The sequence below is a fragment of the Theobroma cacao genome, chromosome 2, assembly GCF_053813885.1.
Source record: "Theobroma cacao isolate CCN51 chromosome 2, ASM5381388v1, whole genome shotgun sequence".
NCBI classification, from domain to species: domain Eukaryota; kingdom Viridiplantae; phylum Streptophyta; class Magnoliopsida; order Malvales; family Malvaceae; genus Theobroma; species Theobroma cacao.
Window position 1 is genome coordinate 1,049,630 of NC_142640.1, and position 23,501 is coordinate 1,073,130.

Genomic DNA, 23,501 nt, shown 5'->3' on the forward strand with positions numbered 1-23,501 from the left:
AATAGAAATAAGACAAAGCTTTGAGCTTATGTCTGCAATTAATTTTTTACCTAATAAACAGGGCAAGCCTAGTAATTACAGTCACTAGAACTTTTACTTTTAGTTTTAGATTTGTAATTACGACATTCTGTATTTTGAACTCAGATTAATGGAGCAAAGATTGGCGGTGTAGAAAACTAGAATTACAGGCAGTGAAGTTAGAAGAACCACAGCGTTGAAAGCTCCACGTTGACTCTCTGTTTCTCTCTCTCTCAATAAAACTCCCAGTTAAAGTCTGAATCTAGCAAGTCAATAGAACCTCGAAACCGAACAAAGGGTTTGACATTTTCGGGCTTCAAATTGCGTGAGCTTCACTTCGATTGGTTTTTTTAGCATAAAAATCTGCTCAAAAAACCCACACCAAAGATTTCCATTTTTGTCCTTGGACTGCAAAAAATGTACGACTTTTTTTTTCTTTGACTAGTCTAAGCGAGCTTTCATTGCTTTTTAGCCTGTTTGCACATATTTGGATCTAGTTTTTTTAATGAATTTAGGGATATTTTGTTGAATTTGAACTATATTTGGGTTTGGAATGCCGTTATTTTGTGAAAATTGTTTGATTTTCTTGCTAATTTGAGCTAGATTGGTTTGAGTTCTGCTTGCTTCTGGAAAAAAAAAGCATGAAATTTGCTTTCATTTGAGCTATTTATAGGCTTCTGATCACGTGTAGAATTTGGTTCCAGTTTTGGTGGATAAAGAGTGTTGCGCTGAGGAAGGGCGCTTAGGATGACAGCTCCAAAAGCGGCTGAGATGGCCATTGGGTCCATTGGATGTGGGTATGATATCGCAACGGGTCTTAGGCTGAAGTACTGTAAAGGGAATTCAAAAGATTCGTGTCTTATTGAGATTGATGAAGATAGAATCCATGAGATTGTTTTGCCTGGTGGAATTTCAATACCCAACGTGTCCAAATCAATTAAATGCTATAAAGGGGAGCGCACACGATTCAAGTCGGATCTCCTCTCCTTCGGACAGGTAATAGTTTATTGTTTGTTCAATGCCATGTGATCGATATATTTGGCTTCTATTTTTTCCCCTTCGCCAAGTTGTCTGTTCAAACTGAAAACTACATGCTAAGTAGCTATCTAGCTGCTATTATCAATGTCCATATATAATGGTTGTGGCATGAGTCAAATCCTGTGGAAGTTATATGACAAATGCTAGTCATGTTTGGGATTTGATTCTGTTTTTGTAATTTTTTTTTTTTTGGTGTTTGGCCTGAGAGTCTGATTTTTCTCATTTTTTTTCTTCTATTTTCTCCAGATGTCAGAGCAGTTCAACCAAGAAATATCTTTGACTGGAAATATACCTTCAGGCCTCTTCAATTCCATGTTTGAGTTCTCTGGTTGTTGGCAAAAAGATGCTGCCAATGCCAAGACGCTTGCTTTTGATGGGGTGTTCATCACCCTCTACTCAGTTGCACTGGAGAAATCTCAGATGGTGCTACGAGATCATGTCAAGAAAGCAGTCCCATCTTTTTGGGAACCTGCAGCATTGGCAAGGTGAATTTCTGCAGATATTTGATTTTTGTATTCTGGTGATGGAGTCCTCAACCTGGCATCTAGGAGGCGTGTTCTTGCTTATTTAACGAATTGCACTTCAGCCCTTTCTCATTTCTCTCTCCCTCTCTGTGGATTTTGCCATCACATGGAGACTAATTCAATGATCAACTTTTTATAATTTTCTTCTACTGGTTCAGCATGTACATTCTTGACAAAAATAAGTAGAATGCTGATGTCCACTGCCTGTTTTATTTAATTTTCATTACTTTCTGCTGTAAAGTATTTGACGTCTGTTATATGATGTTGATGACATCCCAGGTTTATTGAGACTTATGGCACCCATATTACTGTTGGTGTGAAGATGGGAGGGAAGGATGTTATTTACATGAAACAGCAGCATTCCTCAAATCTTCAACCTGCTGAAATCCAGAAAAGATTGAAGGATGTGGCTGATAAGAGGTTTTTAGATGCCAATGTACATTCTAGCATGGCAGCTGAGCAAGTTTTCCAGAGTGACAAGGTTTGCAATAGAACTGTCAATGCTATTCTTCTGCATACTCTGCTACACACTGCTCCTGGTCTCCTTTTCTGATTCAGCAGTCTTATATCTTGATAACTCATGCTTCTTGTTGTTTGGACTGAATGAAATCAGTATTCCTAGTTCAATATTATTTTACAATGGGGTACAATCTCAATGAGAGACCTCGCAAGCAGGATGTTATTGTGTAAGTTATTGCAGGTTCTTTGAAGCATATTGGCTCCAAATTTTGTTTTGAGCACTGTTCAAAAGGGGAGTTCTCTCTCTCTCTCCGTAATGTTTAATGAGGATATTTTTATCTTCCAGGTCTTTCAATTAGGTGCCAATTTTGTTTTTCTTATTACGCGTTGACACTCTATGCTTCCATGGCTTGCCTTTGGTTAGTAGAGATTAATAGTCCATAGAATAAAGAAATTATGGCTCTTCATCTGCATATTTCTGATCTTATGCCATCTTCCATAGTGAAAACTTATTTGTTTAAATTTGTTATTGGGTTTAATTTATCTGTCAATCATCCTTAAAAGTGAACCATTTGCATAATTTGTGATACCTTCTGAGGTCTCTTATCTAATCATTTCTGTTTCAGTTTGAAATCACAGAGCAGCAGCTAAGGTTTGCACATAACAGTCCAACAAGTTCATATGCACATAAAGAGATTTGAGTTCTGACTTTCATATGGTGTTCTTAGCTTATTAGTTAAGACACCTTGATGAAGGTTAAAATTTTTTTTCCCAATATCAATGTTGTCATTAATTACCTAAAAACTGCAGGATATTATAAGCATTTACAAAAGGAGAGGTGGAAGTGATAATAGAAACCTATCTCATAATGACTGGTTACAAACAGTTCAGTCAGAGCCTGATGTGATCTCAATGTCCTTTATCCCAATTGCTTCTCTATTGAATGGAGTCCCGGGTAGTGGATTTCTGAGCCATGTCATAAATCTGTATTTGCGATGTAAGCAAGACCTATTTTTTTGTGTACCTAAGCATTTGGTTTTCTGCTACTAATTAGATCAAACTATTGTATCTTATTTTTTAAAACATAGAATTCATTTATTATTTTCTGGAAGAAGTATGCCTCTGATTTTTGTTTTTGGAATTTATTTTAAATTTTAAATGTAAAATACCATAAATTCGCTAACCATCTTATTGTTATGAAATCCTAAGGTAATCAAACACAAGAGTTATGAGCTTATTTTGGTTGAAACTTTTGTTAAATAACCATTAGTTGTCAGTAAGGACCACAGTGCATCAACTTAATCCTCAACTAGATGTGTCATGAAGCAATGAGAACAAATTTTTGGCCTGCGATGGCTCTTCTGATTGACTTCTTTTTCCTTCATTTGCTTACTGCTGCAAATAATACTTCTTTGTTATTATAGCAAACAGTCTACACATGTTTCATCCATAAGCTATTGCTCTTACAGATAAACCACCAATTGAAGAACTCCACCAGTTTTTGGAGTTTCAGCTTCCAAGGCAGTGGGCACCAGTTTTTAGTGAACTTCCTCTTGGTCCACAACGAAAGCAACAAAGCACTGCATCTTTGCAATTCAGCTTCATGGGGCCTAAGCTTTTTGTGAACACTACAACGGTAAAGGATTTTCTCACATTGAAATTTTTCTGACTTTTTTTGTTGTATGCACAGAGTGTTTTACCATGTAGGTTTCATCCATGTATGTGAGTAGTTCTTATTGCCCTTTGGCTAGATAAACTTCATAACATGTTGGTGTACTGGTGTTCGATTTATAGATGATCGTAGAACCTCTAAAGCATTTTAAATTAAAAAATTTTATGCCATGATGATTGCATGTCACAAAGGAAATAGCATTTTGTAATTAGATAAGATTTAATTATCTGTAGTTATATCAAAGAAAATGCTGCTAGGGAACTCACATCCGTGGTAATTTATCTAAGACTTCATCTTCTTTAGGTCTCCCAAAGAGAGAACAGTGCAACTTTGTGACATAGTGTGGATATAAAGTTGCAAACTGATGTTAACTCTCGCATCATTGAAGTGGCAGCCTTTTTGGTGGAGTCTTATACTTTGTTCATATCAAAGAAAGGAGCTATAGCTAATTTCTAGTTATATAACTTCATGACAGGTTGATGCGGGTAAAAGGCCAGTGACTGGCCTCCGACTTTATCTACAAGGGAATAGGAAAAACCGCTTATCCATCCACTTGCAGCACCTTTCCTCCCTCCCAAAAATCTTCCAACTTGCAGATGATCCAAATGGGAACTTCTGCCAAAAGTCTCATGATCATAAATACTACGAGAGAGTTTATTGGAAGAACTACTCTCACGTATGTGTTGCTCCTGTTGAGTCTGTGGGGGATCTTTCCATAGTAACTGGAGCCCAATTGCAGGTTGAGAATCATGGTTCTAAAGATATTCTCTTCTTACGGCTACGCTTCTCAACTGTCTTGGGAGCTATGGTTGCTAAGCATCCAGAATGGGATGGATCACCTGGGTTGGCACCCAAGGCAGGACTCTTATCCATATTAAGCAGTTCTCTCGTCTCAGACATATCATTTAAGGAGCCACCTCCAAGGCTAGCTGATGTAAGTATAAACTCTGCTATTTATCCTGGAGGCCCACCTGAGCCTGTACAAGCCCCCAAGCTTTTGAAATTTGTTGATACAACAGAGATGACAAGAGGGCCGGAAGAAATTCCTGGATATTGGGTCGTTTCTGGGGCAAGGTTAGTTGTTGAGCAGGGAAAGATCTCTCTCCAGGTTAAGTATTCTTTATTGACTGTAATAATGCCTGATGAAGAAGCAATAGAGGAGCACTAGCCGATTTCTGTCACCACATATTTAGCTTTCCTGTTTCTCTTTGCCCAGCATGGAAACAAATATAAGTAGGAAACAGTTGCTGAAGATCAGAGAATCCAACAAAAGAGAGAGAAAGGAGTAGGAATGGTTTACACTGAGGGGATAGGTTTGGGTGTGTTGGTGGTGGCTGGCTGGCTGGCTGGCTGTTTCATTGTATTCATTACACATTTTTTCTTGCAATATAATTTCTTTTTTCTTTGTTTCTAATATGCAATGAGCTTTTTGGTTATAAGGTATCCCCTGCTCTGTTTGATGCTCTATTTGCAAGGGCTTGTTTTCTTTGTATGTAATATGCTTTTCATATGATAGCTGTATACACAACAAATAGCTGTATGCTTTACATTGATTAACTCAGCTCTTCAAAACATAATCAGGTTACATCAACATATCCCATTCTTTCAGTTGAAATTTTTGTTCTTCTTTCTGGGTCATGCACCTATTTTTCATTATTTAAAAAAAAAAAAAGAACTATGAACTCTGTAGTTCAAAGTTCATGCAATTCAATATGGAATTATGGGCTTGATTACTATTATTTACACTGAAAAACCACTATAAATGGAGGAGAATTGATGAATTTTTGTAGCTATAAGACAAAGCTTGAGAAATTATGGGCTTGTGGGTCTCTCTTTCCATCATAAAATTCCTCCAAGCCTATTTGTGCAATTAATTTCTTGCCTAATCAAGAGGCCAAACATTCCATTTAAGACCACAGATTTGTAGTAATTGAAACCACTACAACTTTTATTTTTAGTTTAAGAATTAAAACTAATCATTCCTCTAACGATTTTGATTGTCATAATATTACATAATTACAACAATAACCCATCATTAATCAAATACTAATTTGCAATTTATTTTTAAGCCAATTATGAACTTCCTTTCGGTTTATAAAAATGGAAACGTTGACCACAATCAAGTTGAAACATGCCACTATAATTTACTTCATAGCTTTAAATAGAAGTAGTACTATTTGCTGTCATGATGCGTTATACTTGTGGTTATTTAAAGTATGTGTTATGCTTGATAAATTATTATTAAAATAATTAGATATTTAAATATTAATAAATAAATAAATATAAAATTAAATATATTCAATTAAATAGATTAAAATTTTAAATATGTACATGATTACGATTATTACACATTTTACACATATAAACATGATTATGTCATTTTAATTTAAACCTGTCATACGAAAGTTAAACAATTATGATATTTCTTAAGATTTGATAATTTCGTATCTTAAATATGTTGACGGTTTAAAACATTATGGATGATTTTAAATTTAAATTTAAATCTTTAATTATGGTAAGATAATTAAAATTAAGAAACTTGATAGAGCAAAGATTGGCGGTGGAGAAAAGTAGAGCAGCAGGCAGTGAAGTTAGAAGAACCTCAACGTTGAAAGCTCCACTTTGACTCTCTGTTCCTCTATACCCCCATAGAACTCCCAGTTAAGAGTACGAGTGTCACATGTCAATAGAATCTTTCATTTCAGTCAAACCCATTTTTACTACTTTGTCTCTCTCAACGCTACCCTTTCTTAGGGTTTCTCTTTCTCTCTCTCTCTCTCTCTCTTTCTCTCTTAATTATTTTAATTTTTTTTCACCGCTCTCTAAGTTTCTCCATCAAAGACCCAATCTTTCGTTTTTTTTAAAGTTTGGGTTTTGTTCTTGGAATTTTCCCAACGTGGAAATCTCGCTGTTTGGGGGGGGGGGGGGGGGCGGGGGGGGAAAGCCTCGAAATCGAACAAAGGGATTGACATTCTGGGGCTTCAAATTGCGTGAGCTTCGCTTCGATTGGTTTTTTTGAGCATAAAATCTGCTCAAAAAACCCCCACCAAAGATTTCCACTTTAGTTCTTGGACTGCGTAAAATGTACGACTATTTTTTTCTTTGACTAGTCTAAGCTAACTTTCTTTGCTTTTTAGCCTGTTTGCAGTTTTTGGATCTAGGTTTTTTTTCATGAATTTAGGGATATTTTGGTGAATTTGAACTATATTTGGGTTTTGAATGTTAATTTGTGAAAATTGTTTGATTTTCTTGCTAATTTGAGCTAGATTGGTTTGAGTTTGCTTGCTTCTGGAAAAAAATATGAAATTTGCTCTCATTTGATATGAATATGAATATTTGAGTTATTTATAGACTTCTGATCTGCTCAGTTCAGTAAAATATGCTTTTTTTAAACAAAAAATTGTTTATGATGGTCTTTCCCCAGCTTTGACAAGTTGAGCTATTTGTAGAATTTGGATTAGGTTTATTTATGGAAATGATTGAAAACTGTTGCTTGACATGGACTGAAGTTTGTTTATTTTGAATAATTTGATCACGTGCAGAATTTGGTTCCAATTTTTGGTGAGAAAGAGTGATGCGCTGAGCAATGGCGCTTAGGATGCCAGCTCCAAAGGCGGCTGAGATTGCCATTGGGTCCATTGGATGTGGGTATGATATCGGAATGGATCTTAGGCTGAAGTACTGTAAAGGGGATTCAAAAAATTCATGTCTTATTGAGATTGATAAAGACGGAGGCCGTGAGATTGTTTTGCCTGGTGGAATTTCAATACCTAACGTGTCCAAATCAATAAAGTGCGATAAAGGGGAGCGCACACGATTCAGGTCTGATGTCCTCTCCTTCCAACAGGTAATAGTTTATTGTATGTTCAATGCTATCTGATCAATATATTTGGCTTCTACGGTTTTTTTTCCTCACAAAGTAGTCTGTTCAAACTGAAAAACTACATGCTACCTGCGAAGTAGCTGTCTAGGTGATATTATTGATGTCCATATATGTACTGGTATTTGGATGGTTGTCGCATGCGTCAAATCCTGTGAAAGGTATATGACAAATGCTATTCATGTTTGGGATTTGATTGTTTTTTTTTTTTTTTGTGTTTGTCTTGAGAGTGTGCTCTTTCTCATTATTTTCTTCTATTTTCTCCAGATGTCAGAGCAGTTCAACCAAGAAATATCTTTGACTGGAAAAATACCTTCAGGCCTCTTCAATTCCATGTTTGAGTTCTCTGGTTGTTGGCAAAAAGATGCTGCCAACACTAAGATGCTTGCTTTTGATGGAGTGTTCATAACCCTCTACTCAGTTGCACTGGAGAAATCTCAGATGGTGCTACGAGATCATGTCAAGAAGGCAGTCCCATCTACATGGGAACCTGCAGCATTGGCAAGGTGAATTTCTGCATAAATTTGGTCTTTGTATTCTGGTGATGGAGTCCTTAAATAACACCCTGGCATCTAGGAGGCATTTTCTTGCTTACTTAACAAATTGTGCCTCAGCCCTTGCTCATTTCTCTCTCCCTCTCTGTGAATTCTGCCATCACATGGAGTCTAATCCAATGATCAACTTTTTAATAATTTTCTTATACTGGTTCAGCATGTATATTCTTGATGAAAATAAGTAGAATGCTGTAGTGTTGGTTGGTTATAAATCTTCTGATGCCCACTGCCTGTTTTATTTAAAGTTCATTACTTTCTGCTGTATAATATTTGACGTCTGTTATATGATATTGATGACATCGCAGGTTTATTGACACTTATGGCACCCATATTATTGTTGGTGTGAAGATGGGAGGGAAGGATGTTATTTACATAAAACAGCATCATTCCTCAAATCTTCAACCTGCTGATATCCAGAAAAGATTGAAGGATATGGCTGATAAGAGGTTTTTAGATGCCAATGGACATTATAGCATGGCGTCTGAGCAAGATTTCCAGAGTGACAAGGTTTGCAATAGAACTGTCAATGCTATTCTTCAAATCCATAGTTGTATATCTTGATAAATCTCATTTCTTGGATGGAATGAAATCAATATTCCTAGTTCAATATTCTTTTACAATGGGGTACAATCTTCATGAGAGACTTGGCAAGCAGGATTTTATTGCACAAGTTGATGCAGGTTGTTTGAAGCATATTAGCTTCAAATTTTGTTTTGAAAACTGTTCAAAAGGAGAGTTCTCACACTCTCTCTCTTAACTTACTGTTTAATGAGCATAGTCTTATCTTGTAAGTCTTTCAATTAGGTTGGCAATTTTGTTTTTGGTATATTACTTTGACAGTCTATGCTTTAAATGTTTGCCTAGGTTAGTAGAGATTAATAATCTGCAGAATAAAGAAATTGTGGCTCTTCATCTGCATATTTCTGATCTGCTGCCATCTTTGACAGTGAAACTTATATGTTTAAATTTGTTATTGGGTTTAATATGTTCTGTCAATCATCCTTATTAGTGAACCATTAGCATTATTTGTGATATCTTCTGAGGTATCTTATCTAATCATTTCTGTTTCAGTTTGAAATCAGGGAGCAGCGGCTAAGGTTTGCACATAACAGTCCATCAAGTTCATATGCACGTAAAGAGGTTTGTGTTCTGACTTTCGTATGGTGTTTTTAGCTTACTAGTTAAGGTCCCTTGATAAAGTGTTAAATTCTTTTCCCAATATCAGTGTTGTTATTAATTACCTAAAAATTGCAGGATATTATAAGCATTTACAAAAGGAGAGGTGGAAGTGATAATAGAAACCTATCTCATAATGACTGGTTACAAACAGTTCAGTCAGAGCCTGATGTGATCTCAATGTCCTTTATCCCAATTACTTCTCTATTGAATGGAGTCCCGGGTAGTGGATTTCTGAGCCATGCAATAAATCTGTATTTGCGATGTAAGCAAGACCTATTTTTTTGTGTACCTAAGCATTTGGTTTTCTGCTACTAATTAGATCAAACTATTGCATCTTATTTTTTAAAACATAGAAGTCATTTATTATTTTCTGGAAGAAGTATGCCTCTGATTTTTGTTTTTGAAATTTCTTTTAAATTTTAAATGTAAAATACCATAAATTCACTAACCATCTTATTGTTATGAAATCCTAAGGTAATCAAACACAAGAGTTATGAGCTTATTTTGGTTGAAACTTTTGTTAAATAACCATTAGTTGTCAGTAAGGACCACAGTGCTTCAACTTAATCCTCAACTAGATGTGTCATGAAGCAATGAGAACAAATTTTTGGCCCGCAATGGCTCTTCTGATTGACTTCTTTTTCCTTCATTTGCTTACTGCTGCAAATAATACTTCTTTGTTATTATAGCAAACAGTCTACACATGTTTCATCCATAAGCTATTGCTCTTACAGATAAACCACCAATTGAAGAACTCCACCAGTTTTTGGAGTTTCAGCTTCCGAGACAGTGGGCACCAGTTTTCAGTGAACTTCCTCTTGGGCCACAACGAAAGCAACAAAGCACTGCATCTTTGCAATTCAGCTTCATGGGGCCCAAGCTTTTTGTGAACACTACACCGGTAAAGCATTTTCTCACATTGAAATTTTTCTGTCCTTTTTGTTGTATGCACGGAGTGTTTGACCATATAGGTTTCATCCATGTATGTGAGTAGTTCTTATTGTCCTTGGCTAGATAAATTTCATCTCATGTTGATATACTGGTGTTGGATTTATAGATGATCACTAGAATCTCTTCAGCATTTGAAATTTAAAAATTTTGTGCCATGATGATTGTATGTCGAAAAGGAAATAGCATTTTGTGATTTGACAAGATTTAATTATCTCTAGATATATCAAAGAAAATGCTTCTAGGGAACTCATATCAGTGGTACTTTACATAAGACTTTGTCTTCTTTAGTTCTCCTAAAGTGAGCACAGTTCAGCTTTGTGACATAGTGTGGATATAAAGTTGCAAACTGATGTTAACTCTTGAATCATTGAAGCGGCAGCATGTTTTGGTGAAGTCTTATACGTTGTTCATATCAAAGAAAGGAGCTATAGCTAATTTCTGGTTATATAATTTCATGACAGGTTGATGTGGGTAAAAGGCCAGTGACTGGCCTCCGACTTTATCTAGAAGGTAAAAGGAGCAACCGCTTGGCCATCCACTTACAGCACCTTTCCTCCCTTCCAAAAATCTTCCAACTTGTAGATGATCCAATTGGGAACTTCTGCCAAAAGTCTCATGATCGTAATTACTATGAGAAAGTTTATTGGAAGAACTACTCTCATGTATGCACTGCCCCTGTTGAGTCTGATGAGGATCTTTCCATAGTAACTGGAGCCCAATTGCAGGTTGAGAATCATGGTTTTAAAAATATTCTCTTTCTACGGCTACGCTTCTCAACTGTCTTGGGAGCTGTGTCTGCTAAGCATCCAGAATGGGATGGATCACCTGGGTTGGCACCCAAATCAGGACTCATATCCACACTAATCAGTCATCACTTCACAACAGTACAGAAGCCACCTCCAAGGCCTGCCGACGTGAATATAAATTCTGCTGTTTATCCTGGAGGTCCTCCTGTGCCTGTGCAAGCCCCCAAGCTTCTGAAATTTGTTGATACAACTGAGATGACAAGAGGGCCGCAAGAAATTCCTGGATATTGGGTCGTTTCTGGGGCTAGGTTACTTGTTGAGAAGGGGAGGATCTCTCTCCGGGTTAAGTATTCTTTATTGACTGCAATAATGCCTGATGAAGAAGGGATAGAGGAGCACTAGCAGATTTTGGTCATCACATATTTTGCTTCCCTGTTTCTCTTTGGCCATCATGAAAACACATACAAATAGGAAACAATTACTGAAGATCAGAGAATCCAAAAAAGAGGAAAGAAAGAAAAACAGAAAGGAGTATGAACCGAACGGTTTACACTGATAAACTTCTCGGGGATGAGTGAAGGGAAAGGGAGGTTAAAGAGCCGAGGGGATAGGATAGGGTGTGTTGGAGATGGTGGCTTGGCTGTTGCATTGTATCATTCATTACAAATTTCATCTTGTAGTGTAATATTTTTTTTTCCTTTGTTTCTAATATCAATTCGTCAAGTTGCAATGTGCAATGAGCTTTAAGGTTTATAAGGTATCCCCTCCTCTATTTGATGCTGGATTTGGAAGGGCTTGTTTTCTTTGTATGTAATGTCCTTTTCACATTATAGCTGTATACGCAACAAGTAGTTAATCTGCTGATATGGACTGACCTCATGAGTAACTCTTCCTATTATTTTAGAAGAAGTTTGAGATGGGCTTGATTCTTGGAGGTCTGCAATCTCACTCATTAACTCATCTGTATAAAATATAACCAGGTTACATCCATACATCCCATTTTTCCAGTTGAAAATTTGTTTTTCATGTGGGGTCTTTTTTATTTTTTGTTCTTTATTCAATTTTTACAAAAAAGTGTAGAAAGCAAATAATGAAAGTATTAACCATACGGAGTTTTAAGTTTTTCCATTTGACAATACTCTTAAAATCTATTCAATGCTCCATGGATTGGAGTGTCATGAATGGTCGTAGGTGTCGAGGGTTTATGTTTTCAGTACTTGTTGCACGGGTTCCTTTCACTCAAAGGGGAGAGAAGCCCTCTTTTGTTCAAGTCACCTCAATCTTAGTATTTTTCTACACGTGTCTAATCTAAAAAACATGTCTGTTAAACAGAGGACAACTTTTTATATTTAAGACGCATCTTATCTCTTGCTGCAGCGAGGCTGGTGACACTAGGCACTTGCTTCTTTTTCTATACAAGTTAATGCAAGAGTTTTGGTAGCCCAAATTCAGTAACTTCACAAACAGTCTTATTGCAGTTGAAGTAACTTTTATGCAAGCATAAACTTAATGGTTTACTGTTAAAGAATCAGCTTAACAAAGAACTCGAGGAAATCATAGGAATATAGGCCTTTCGAATTGGTCATTTGCCGAATCAAAAATAGATTTGTTGAGGCATTATCTGACTGTCGATTTTGGACTCACTAAGCTGCTGAAGCACTACATCCTGCACAAGAGTAGTTTTCTCGGCAGACCGGCTTCAAGATAACAATATTTCATTGGACAATGGAGTATCAGAAGGGAGGAAGGTTGATCGTTGATAAAATATACATAGGATGATGCTTTGAGTTTTTATGTATGACTACACGCTTAAGGAAATACAAAATTATGTTCATGGGAGGGCCAATAGATGCCTTCCCTTGAGCAAGGGAGGGGAGCAGGTTGAGCAATGTAGGTAGGGTATTGCTCTCCTGGCATCACTACGGAGAAATCAGATGCATATGATGTCGATACCTGCCATCAGAACATAACATCAAAGATCAGTTCCAATAATGGATGGAAATAAGCATATTTCGTAAATCGAAATGATCTTCATAAGCAGACTTATATACATAAGTGATTAGAATTAGTTAATTATTACAGACAGAACCTCAGCAGAAACAGGCTACATTTCTGTAGTGTGGTTCTCCTAATTATTCTGCTAGTAGATAACAGTGAGAGAAATTGGTAAAATCATTGCTGAATGAGAAAGGGTTTTCCATCCAAAATTCATGATTGAGAAAGGGTTTTCATCCAAAATTCATGATTTAGTATCTGTTTGAAGTTTCTTTTTCTGAAAGGTTGCTGCCAGAAGCGTATGTAGATAGTGCAAACAATAAAAAGAACACCAGAAGAAAAAATTCAGGGTTTAAGTTAACAGCCCTAATGAACTGGGAACTTACTCTCTGTGGATTCCCGAGTTTCTCTGCTTCTCCAGACTCGGTAACTTGATCAGGTGAAGAAAAGCCAGGATTCGGCCGAAAAAGGTGTTCAAAGATGGCCATGATAAGAAACATTGATATCAAGATGGCTGTAGCAACAAAGCCGAAAGAAATGGCATTCATGGACGCCCCGAAGCTTTTCCAGGGAGTTTCCCTATCGACTACTGCTTGAGATGGACTCGGATCTGAACTTGTGTATATGTTCCATGGCCTTGATCTCTCAGTACCAAACTCATTCATAGTTGTTTCAGAAAGGCTGGTAATAATCCTTCTCGTAGGAACAAATGGTCGTTGAATGATCAAAACATGCTTAAAGCCGAGTTTAAGAGGTGGCTGCAGGTTGTTGTTCTCAGAAAACGCCTTTCCTCATTCATGAGTTTGCCATAGTCCCTGGAAAAAAATTGACAAAGGTAATCATCAACACTCTAATACACAGAAGATGGGCAAATTTTCAATCAAGAAACACTAACCATACAGCATATTTCAAAGGCAAAATGGTCTCCTACGAAAAATTGCCAATACGGCGGTTAATCACATGAAAGAAGGGCATTCAGTACCAGGAACTAGTCTCATTCGAAAACTGATGAAATTGGTAATTTGAAAACTTGGCGAAATCCGAAAGTGTGCTAATAAGAGGAGAGGGTGTTGCCAATGACTGTGTCATGAATCATGATATCAGTTGTATTGAAGAACCCTATTTCCTGACAGCAGAAATGCTTAAGAAATGCACTAATTTTACACGAAAAAGTATGGATAAAACAATGGACAATAGTTCTAGGGGCCATAAAAGAAAAAAGGTCTCCTCAACTCTCAATAGCTGACCCACGTTGTTGATATTTTCACTTACAGGACACAAATTACTTTTTGTTGATGAGTGAAAACATGATAGGAATTATTTTCAAGTTTCTGAGAAGGAAAAGAAAAGAAAGGAAAGTCATTTTTCAGGATATTTCAGCCATTGTGTGTGGCAAGAGAGATGGGAACGGAACTCTCAGGCTGCCGTAGAAAAATGGCCAAAAAAGAAAAAGGGGGTGCCACAGAATCAAGTCCCAGTTAACTGTAGTGGTTTCTTCACTTAAGAGAGAGAAGAGAGATATCCACATGGCTGATTGAACACATTCAGAAGGTAGAATGTTTTCATGCAAAATTGCCAAGACAGTTTTCATGCAAGAGGATTCCTGCTCAGAAATCACAAAGCCAAACTGAATTCTTCCTAATTTGGAAGAAGTCATAATTTTGTGAATGAAAAAACTGAACAAAGGACATTGACCCAAAGTTGCAGAGCACATATCATGATCTAAGTTTATAAATTCTTCAGCAGCAGTGACTGGAATTGCAGTGGCATAGTTACAGTATGAAAACAAACTGATCAATACTTACCAAGATAGGAAAAAAACAAAAAGAAAGATATTGAGGCAGCAGATTTTCAATGTTGCAAGTGAATTCTTGGTAGCATGAAGACATGTAAACCAACCTGTTCTTAAAAGAAAGTTGTGAAGCTAGACTTGGATTATGGTCCTGGGAACTAGTAGCAAACGCTATCTTTAGTCCTCCGAATCCTATAGCTCTAACTGCCCTGGGAAAACAGGACACCCACACTTCTTAATGAATTATTTAAAAGAAAGCAGCTCAGACCAGCTAGCTTTATACCCCAATTGAAAATGTAAAGACAAAGTTATATGATAATCCCAGCAGTGCACTTTGCTTTTGATGTCTTTGATGTTACATGATCCTGATGCCTAACTTAATGAATACTATACCTTGTCTGAAGAAGCAAACCCAAAGGAAATCAAAAGCATGGGCCTTCCTGTCTGGAGAGAGCTGAAAATAAACTTAAAAAAGAAAAGAGTGGCCTGTTGGTTCTTTTTAAAGCTGGTCACTTTTTTAATTGCTGAAATTTACATATATTCAGGTGGGAATTCTGAATTCATAGCTCCAACCCCCCCACCTCCCACCCCTTAACCCAGGGAGGGTGACAAGTTAATCATTCCTCAACCAATCCAATACTTATAATTATTCACTGCATTTCAAGGTAAAAATTTTCAAAAGATATAATTATTTCCACTAACTGTTTCAGCAAATTTTTTTCACATGAAAGATGATTATAACTATCATTAAGAATCAGTACATAATATTTTGGAGGGATTACACGAGGTAGGCTGGAAAGTTAGAAGAGTTAATGAGAGTTACTTATAGCTAAAACCTATATCCATGAGCACCTGGATTAAAGGGGGTTAAAGGTCTTGTAGATATCATTAATGTCTGACCTGATTCAATTTGCCAACATTACCATTCAGATGTAATCATGGGAAAGATGGCAAAATCTCCACATAATCTCCCACTAAATCAGCGAAAGAAAGAAAGAAACAAAAGATAAAGCTGCTAGAGAGAATATTTTAAAACTGAAATAAGTAAAAAAGGCTGCTCTCCAAGGTTAAACTATATGTTATATACACAAGATTTCTGAATAATTAACTCAGGTATTGAATCAGCATGTGATCAAAGCAAACACAAAACAATAATAGGATAGAATTGAATATTTAAGAGAAAAAGAGGCGTAGGTGTGTGTGTGTGTGTGAGAGAGAGAGAGAGAGAGAGACAGAGAGAGAGCGAGAGAGAGAAGACATGTTGGATACCTTACAGCTATGCGGTACCAGAAATGTCATGATTCAAGAGAAGAAAGAAAGGGTCTGTGGGCAAAAAGGAAAGAGCTAGAAAAGGGTGTGATGTAGACCACAATTATTCCTCATATCCTCATATTTTTTGTTAAAGTAACCTGGTAAGAGGAACCCCATAACCCCATGACTTTTGTCAGAAACACTAAAGCCAATCAGCTCTATTATTTTGGCAAAGTTTTTCATTGTTTTTAAACAATAAAATTCCAAGCATCCAATCTTAAAAACTATACCAGTACTGCCATCAGTTTGCATCTTTGTTGAACAGACCAAAACATTGCTCCCTCTCTTTCCCGCTCTCACAGACAAGGATTTCCATCAAGCCAAGAATTCATATGCTATATTCTAGAAAAGAAATATGAAGCAATAATTACAGCATAAATTATGAAAAGGACCCCCCTCCTGAGAAAGAAAGAGGTTCTTCCCTTTTACCTAAGATAGCATTGAGTAAGACTCTTTGTCAAACAAGATAATCAAAATGTCTGAGAGTGATGTGAAAGCCTATCTAGACCTATCCGAAAAAATAAAAAATAAATGAATTCACAAAGTTTTGAATTTAACCCAAGTTACATTCCTGGACAATATAAGCAGAAAAACTTAACAGGAACATATTTATGTTCAACCTGCTAGTCATCCATGGAGGAGAGAGGGTAGTAGGGAACAAATATCCATTCCAAAGCAAGAATCACCATGTTTTCCTGCCTGGGTTTGTAGATAAAAATTGATTCAACTACAAGGGAATCGGAATGCATGCTTTTATTATTCAGTTTTGACTAATTAAACAAAGCCAATTCGTGCACAAAGGTCATTTCAAGGAAAAGATGATTGTTTCCCATTTCCATGTAAGACATATTTCTAAAAGAGCTAGGGTCCCATGATAAGAAAGCACAATAAAGCAGATTTTGAAAAACATAAAAACAGGTTTCAAGCATATATTTCTTCACCTTTATCTTTTTTCCCTTCTTTTTCACAACCAAGTCCCTGACTCAAGCAACCTTTTCCTTTCCCAACAATTTACCAAGAGATTTTGCCTTCGGAGTCTTGTAAGCAAAAACAAACTTAAAGCAAAGATTGATATTCCATGTGTTAATTCCCATAGGTAGCGGAGGCTTTGTTTTATATTAGCCTATGATTCACTTCTTTGATCTTTGTCAGACTCGTAGCTTTTTGCTTTTTATTTTTTCTTTCTTTTGGCTCATTCACCACTGAACTCCCACTTGTTTCCATGTGCGACCCTTCTCTCTCTCTCTCTCTCTCTTACTGTGCGTGTAGGAATGATACCATTGCTGAACCCGATACAGATTCAAAAGGATAATGGATGATTATTGTTTGTATCTTCATGTGCAAATGAAGAGAGAATTGAGACCCAGTTACGAAGTTAACATAATAGGAATTTGGGCGCAGCTCCTTTTGGCAAACATGTCCCGGGTCCCCATCATTTGCTGCAATGCAGCGACATGGGCCCTTAAGGCTTATCAAGGCATGAGAAATAGTACTGGTTCAACGGAATTTACTAGCAAAGTCTACCAACTTTAGCTATTTGATTTGTCACTAGACAGACTTAAGATGACTAGGCTCAAAGTGAAAATTTTGCTGCATGTAAACCCCAAAGTACATTATAGCATCCAAGTTGGCTTAAAAAAAAAAAAACAGTACCATATACAATGAGGGCATGTAAATTGGGAACCAAATCCTGCAACTCATGATAAATAAAGAAAAATATTGTCAAAATCATGGTCCGAATCTACAACATTAAATTGGTACCAAGTCAAACAAAATTGAAATTTGCTGGAAATTAAGTAAAAGATTGTACCAAAAGAAAAAATAAAACAGATATAAAAGATAATTCCTCCTTCAATAAGCCTGTCAAGCCTTGAGCTTCCCATAGAACTTGGCCTTTTCCTGTGTTGTCTGGAAGCGACCATGTCCAAACTTGGATGATGTATCAATGAACTTGAGCTTGATCTCCTCGAGGGCAACCCTAGAAGTTTGATGCAACAGGGACTGCCTCAAAGTCACAACACGTTTCTTTGGCCCAACACAGCAGCCTTTGATCAGCACATAATCCTCTTTCACCACACCATAATGGGGGAATCCACCCATCGGGGTAATGTCTTTCTCAGTCCTGGAAAATTGGTGACAAGGCAAAGAACAATTAAACATGTCTCACTTGCAATAATTTACCGTAGACTATTATAAAGCAAGCTGTGTAGAGGACTCTTGGCTAACCTGTCATAGTCAGTCATGGCAGAATGTGACTCTTGGCCAGCCTTCCCAAGCTTGTAGACTTTCTTGTTCATCTCAGTACGGTGATGGTAGCCATTTTGCCCAGCCCTGGCAACAGTAAATGAAACCCTAGCTGGATGCCATGCACCGATACAAGCAACCTTGCGAAGCCCACGATGGGTCTTACGGGGTAGACGTGTCACACCCCATCTGGTCACAACACCTTCGTACCCTTTACCCTTGGTCACCCCAATAATATCAATCATCTCATCTTTCTGGAACACAGCATCAATTGGAATTTGTTTCTCAAAGAAACTGTATGCAAAGTCAACTTTTTGAGCAATATTCCCCCCATTGACTTGAATCTCCATTAGATGGGCCTTCTTCTGCTTCAAACCCTTCATTTTCCTTATCTACGGAAAGGAAAAATTGAAGACACCAAAGAAGTCAAGAGTAATATATTGGTTAAAGCATTCAAATATCAAGAATCGTGCCTAAAACATAGCATAGAAATATTCCAGGGGAATTTACCTGGGTGTGTGCCAAAACACGAATTACAGTACAATATTTTTTCAATTTTTCCAGCTGCAACTGAATGTCCTTTTTACCATCTTCAGTTTCAAACTTCTTTGAGTACTTGGTGAAAGCCTTCTTCTTAGACTTGCACCAGTGCTTGTAGAACCTCCGTTTCACCTCTTCATTCAGATGCTGAGCCCACACAGTGCCCAAAGTGCGAAGACCACGGGGTGTTTTGACATATCCTACAACTCCAACAACAACCATGGGTGGTGTCTCAATGATAGTAACTGCTTCACAGGTCTCCTTCTTGTGAAGCTCTGAAAGAAAATAACATAAAAATTAAAAACATTAAACTATCTACCTAAACAAGGAGGAAAATAGACCATACAATGAAGCACGTAAAGAACACATAGTGTATCATTTCTAAACCAAGTAGATCAGAAACAGACTATTTATTATTTCACAATTAACAAAATATGGGTCAGAGGAACAAAAGCATACTTGATCCAGGCTTTTCGACTTCCCTCACAATATGGGTCATTCCAGCTTTATATCCCAGGAATGCAGTTAATCTGCATGGCTTGGTAGGATCATCTTTTGGGAAAGCCTTCACTAAACCACCATGAAAGAAGAAACAAAAATCAGGAACACATTGGTTAAACACAACTACAGCAGGAACTTAGATGCATGCTGAACATGTTAAAACGTGACAAACTAAACATGTTAGCCTATTAAAGTGACAAACTGCACAAGTTAAGAAAAGGGACGGCATTAGCAATTACAACCTCATGGATTAGTAACAAATTATAGCAGAAACTACTAAACCAAACTGGGTTCAATTGAGCCAGCCATTCTGCATCAATATGATTACTTAAATGCAAAAAAGCATTTTGAATAACAAGGAAATCAGCAAATAATGACTAACAATATGACAAATAAACATCAACAGTTACTAACTACAAAATATTTACGGGGCGTAATTAAAAAAAAAAACCTTTTCCTCTGTGGCGAGAGGCTCTTTTCCTTGGGAGAAACCCCAAAGAGCCATGCCTTGGATGCTCAAACTTGCGATGAGACATGTTTCTTCAACAATAAATACTCTGCAAAATTTCGCAACACTCAATTCCATTTTTAACTTAGGCATTAGGATAATGGATTCAAACCTCCAAAGAAAACCCTAAACTAAGGCAAATGCACGATAAAGGAAGTAGGAAATATTTGAAAAAAATATGGACAAACCAAACAATTAAAATAAGGGCAATATCATTGAATCACATCAAAAGAGAGACAACAATATAAATCCTAAATTGGGCATGTGGAGATTTCAATCAGTACAGAATTACTCAAAGCATCATAAAGATCTGGAAAAAACGACTAACAAACAATTCAAGCTAACAGCACAAGCAAAATAAGAAACAACAAAGAATCTTTAACTAGCAGACCATTTGATCAAGCGACAAAATGTTTTACTTTAGCTAAATCAGCTCATCTGAAGTTTTAAATCAGGATAGAATCGTTTCAAGCAACATAAAATACTTTTTCAAAGAAATTAAAGAACTTGAATCAGTGAGCTAATCGTAAAATTAAAACAGTTAAAAAAAGTTTAACCCTTGATGTAGAAACGTATGGTGAACAGCAGATCTAGCGAATTGAATAGAAATGGAACCCCACGACCAAAGGCCTATGGCATAAAACTAAGTACGCCAATTCTCGGGCTCCTCTGGTATTTCTTTCCAAAAACCCCTCCTTTTCTTAGGGTTTTGGCGAAGAGAGCCCTTTTCGAGACACCAGCCTTGATTTTTTCCAACCTTGTCTTTTCATGGGGAAATCCATCTCAATCATCGCCAGAAACTGAAGCTACATCAACATGTTTCCATACACCAAGAGCTATAAAAACGAAAAGAGAAAAACACCAGAAATTCGCGTAGAACTAACGAATATAATCATCAATTGGATTCAAAAACTTAAGATGGAATTTGCAATGAAAAAATTGAACGATAATACCTCGAGATCTGAAAGAGAAGACTGAAAATGAGAGAAGCACGAAAAGGACTATTGTTTTACACTTTTACTAAAAACCCTAGCTTTGTATAGCTAGGGATTTATAGAATATTAGATAAGAACTCTACGGCTACGATTAGCTTTCTTCCATTTATATCGGCCGTTGGATTACAAAACTAGGGTTTTCGAAGTATCCAAATGGAACCCTAATTTTAATTTATTTATATTCTATTTGAACCCGGAATTAAAATTAACACTTAATATTCGAATTCAATTATTAATTAACATTTATCACAAAATATCCGAAATAAAAACAAAATCAAAATCAATTTTTCTATATAATAAATTAAAATTAACTTATAAAAAATAAATTAAAATTTAATAATAAATAAATTTTAATAAATATTATATTAATTATAAATAAAAAATAACATATTAATTTATTATTTATAATCAAATTGGAATAATAATTATTTTTATAATAATTACTCGAACTCCACTTGACTCCATAAGAAATAATAATTTTATTAACCTAATTCGAAAATAAGATATTAGCGAGTTGGGTAATGCAAGATTTTTAATTACAAAATACTCATTTGGATTCCTTATTTTGAAGGCCCCGAAATATGGTAGGCTGTTCAGTAGTACAAAATGGGCTGACCCGAAAACTTTCTTGGTACAGTTGGCCCAATAATTTTTCATTTCTGCCTCTTTTTTCAAGTTTTTAGAATGGGTTGGATTGGCCCAATAAATCTTTGGCTTTACGGGCCTTCATTACAGAATTACGGTAGTACATATAAACACATATTAAATTAAATTATATTTCTTCTATTTCAAAATATTTGTTTTTTTTAATTTTTAAGAAATTAAAAAAAATTAATTTTAATATATTTAATATTAAAATAAAACTTTATTTGTATAATTTGAAACTTTTGAAGAAAGACAATACCACATATGGAGTACAATAAAGAAAAATTTTCTTATATTTCATAATTCTCATCTCTCTTCGTAATATTTGAATTTAAGATCGCTAAATCGGAAAGATCAATAGCTACCCTATATTTTTAATTTCAATTTGTTTATGATTAAGGTCACCCTTTGTTGTAAGGGTGAGTAAAACCAATCCAGATCAATTACCCACTTAAACTAAATGCGATTTGAGTAAAATAGTTCTATCTAATTGGTCTATTTGATCAATTGGTCCAAAATATTTAGTCTAATTGGTTTTTTGATCAATTCTCGATTTTAAAATTTTTGGACCAATTCACCCAAAAAACCAAATTAGTTTTTTATATATATTTTTATATATATTAAGAAAAATTGATAGTAAACTTAATTAATAATATACTTAAAATATATTAGGGTATTATATGTACATATACAAATCATAATCATAACAATTTAATATTAGTTATATATATTTATTTATAAATCTGTATTAATGTAAAATTACGAGTTATATATTTTAAATAATATAACTTATATGTTAATATTATAATATATGATAGTAAATATCTTATATATTAATATGTTATAATTATTATAGTTTAGTAATGTTTCCTAATATAAAATGTTATGTATATATATAATTGTATAAATATATTATATATACATATATTTATTTTATACATAAACATTACTATAATTTATAATAAACTTTATTTATATGATTACATTTAATAACTTTATTAGTTATAACCTTAGATTTTATAACATATTATTTACAATTAGTTATTATTTATACAAACTTTGATATAAAACATTATAACATCTAAGTTATGTCATTAATTTCATATATATATATATATATATATATATATATATATATATATATATAATAAAGTCATATATTATATATACATATATTTAATTTATACATAAGCATTACTATAACTTATAATAGACTTTATTTATATGATTACACTTAATAACTTTATTAGTTATCACTTTAGATTTTATAACATATTGTTATAATTAGTTATTATTTATACAAACTTTGATATAAAACATTTTAATCTATAATTTGTATCATTAATTATATATATATAATAAAGTAATATATTATATATACATAAGCATTACTACAACTTATAATAAACTTTATTTATATGATTACATTTAATAAATTCATTAGCTATCACCTTAAATTTTATAGCATATTGTTTGTAATTAGTTATTATTTATGCAAACTTTAATATAAAACATTACATCATATAAGTTATATCATTAATTTGATATATATATATATATATAATTATGGATGAAGTTTATAAGTTTTAATATTATAATTTACAAAAAAATAGTGATAAAATTTTGGTTCATTGGTCCAAAACCGGACCAACCAAATCAATTTTATATTTGGTTGGTTAGGTTTTTTTTTATATTTGGTCAATTTTTTAAAAATGATTAGTCCATTTGATCCTAAAGTATGATAGACCAAACCACCCAATCCACCCATTTGCTCATCCCTATTTTGTTGCATAATTGGAGTTAAGATTTCTGTTTTTTGAGCACAAGTTGTCTATTTTTGCTTTGCATCTATAAACTAAATAGTTTAATTTTTCTACTTCCTATGTCTTTATATAATCTACAAAAAAACAAATTTAATGTGTAATTATTTGATGCCAAAAATCTCAAAA

At 35.0% G+C, this 23,501-nt stretch overlaps 4 protein-coding genes across 15 annotated transcripts; 2 read left to right on the forward strand and 2 right to left on the reverse strand.

Moving 5' to 3' along the window:
• The first annotated feature begins 192 nt into the window (after positions 1-192).
• On the forward strand, positions 193-5,125 carry LOC18607138 (MACPF domain-containing protein At4g24290-like). Of its 3 annotated transcripts, XM_088803508.1 has the most exons (8): positions 193-437; positions 723-1,014; positions 1,303-1,541; positions 1,860-2,061; positions 2,666-2,732; positions 2,848-3,036; positions 3,509-3,675; positions 4,187-5,125. In XM_088803508.1, the coding sequence occupies exons 2-8, from the start codon at positions 766-768 to the stop codon at positions 4,877-4,879; spliced, it is 1,806 nt and encodes a 601-aa protein (XP_088659634.1). In that variant the 5' UTR covers positions 193-437; positions 723-765; the 3' UTR covers positions 4,880-5,125. The 3 variants fall into 3 exon arrangements, with proteins under 3 accessions (XP_088659634.1, XP_017970930.2, XP_088659635.1); XM_018115441.2 differs by lacking the exon at positions 2,666-2,732 and having other exon boundaries at positions 194-437; positions 2,850-3,036; XM_088803509.1 differs by lacking the exon at positions 193-437 and having other exon boundaries at positions 522-1,014.
• A 1,524-nt stretch (positions 5,126-6,649) lies between these two features.
• Positions 6,650-11,900, forward strand: LOC18607139 (MACPF domain-containing protein At4g24290-like). 2 transcript variants are annotated; one of them, XM_007041152.3, is made up of 8 exons: positions 6,650-6,795; positions 7,254-7,558; positions 7,859-8,097; positions 8,451-8,652; positions 9,217-9,285; positions 9,400-9,586; positions 10,059-10,225; positions 10,737-11,900. In XM_007041152.3, exons 2-8 carry the CDS (start codon positions 7,298-7,300, stop codon positions 11,421-11,423), a joined length of 1,812 nt encoding a protein of 603 aa, XP_007041214.2. In that variant the 5' UTR covers positions 6,650-6,795; positions 7,254-7,297; the 3' UTR covers positions 11,424-11,900. The 2 variants fall into 2 exon arrangements, with proteins under 2 accessions (XP_007041214.2, XP_017970929.1); XM_018115440.2 differs by lacking the exons at positions 6,650-6,795; positions 7,254-7,558 and adding an exon at positions 7,644-7,752.
• Positions 11,901-12,606: 706 nt separating this feature from the next.
• On the reverse strand, positions 12,607-16,512 carry LOC18607141 (multidrug resistance protein). Of its 9 annotated transcripts, none has more exons than XM_088803156.1 (4): positions 16,078-16,309; positions 14,916-15,017; positions 13,403-13,831; positions 12,607-12,974 (listed from the first exon to the last, which is right to left on the reverse strand). In XM_088803156.1, the coding sequence occupies exons 3-4, from the start codon at positions 13,679-13,681 to the stop codon at positions 12,831-12,833; spliced, it is 423 nt and encodes a 140-aa protein (XP_088659282.1). In that variant the 5' UTR covers positions 13,682-13,831; positions 14,916-15,017; positions 16,078-16,309; the 3' UTR covers positions 12,607-12,830. The 9 variants fall into 9 exon arrangements, with proteins under 9 accessions (XP_088659282.1, XP_088659283.1, XP_088659281.1 ...); XM_088803157.1 differs by lacking the exon at positions 16,078-16,309 and adding an exon at positions 15,202-16,048 and having other exon boundaries at positions 14,916-15,012; XM_088803155.1 differs by lacking the exon at positions 16,078-16,309 and adding an exon at positions 15,202-16,048.
• A 1,283-nt stretch (positions 16,513-17,795) lies between these two features.
• Positions 17,796-20,977, reverse strand: LOC18607142 (large ribosomal subunit protein uL3y). The gene is made up of 6 exons (XM_007041155.3): positions 20,866-20,977; positions 19,856-19,961; positions 19,363-19,473; positions 18,874-19,178; positions 18,346-18,755; positions 17,796-18,241 (listed from the first exon to the last, which is right to left on the reverse strand). Exons 2-6 carry the CDS (start codon positions 19,938-19,940, stop codon positions 17,983-17,985), a joined length of 1,170 nt encoding a protein of 389 aa, XP_007041217.1. The 5' UTR covers positions 19,941-19,961; positions 20,866-20,977; the 3' UTR covers positions 17,796-17,982.
• Positions 20,978-23,501: the final 2,524 nt, after the last annotated feature.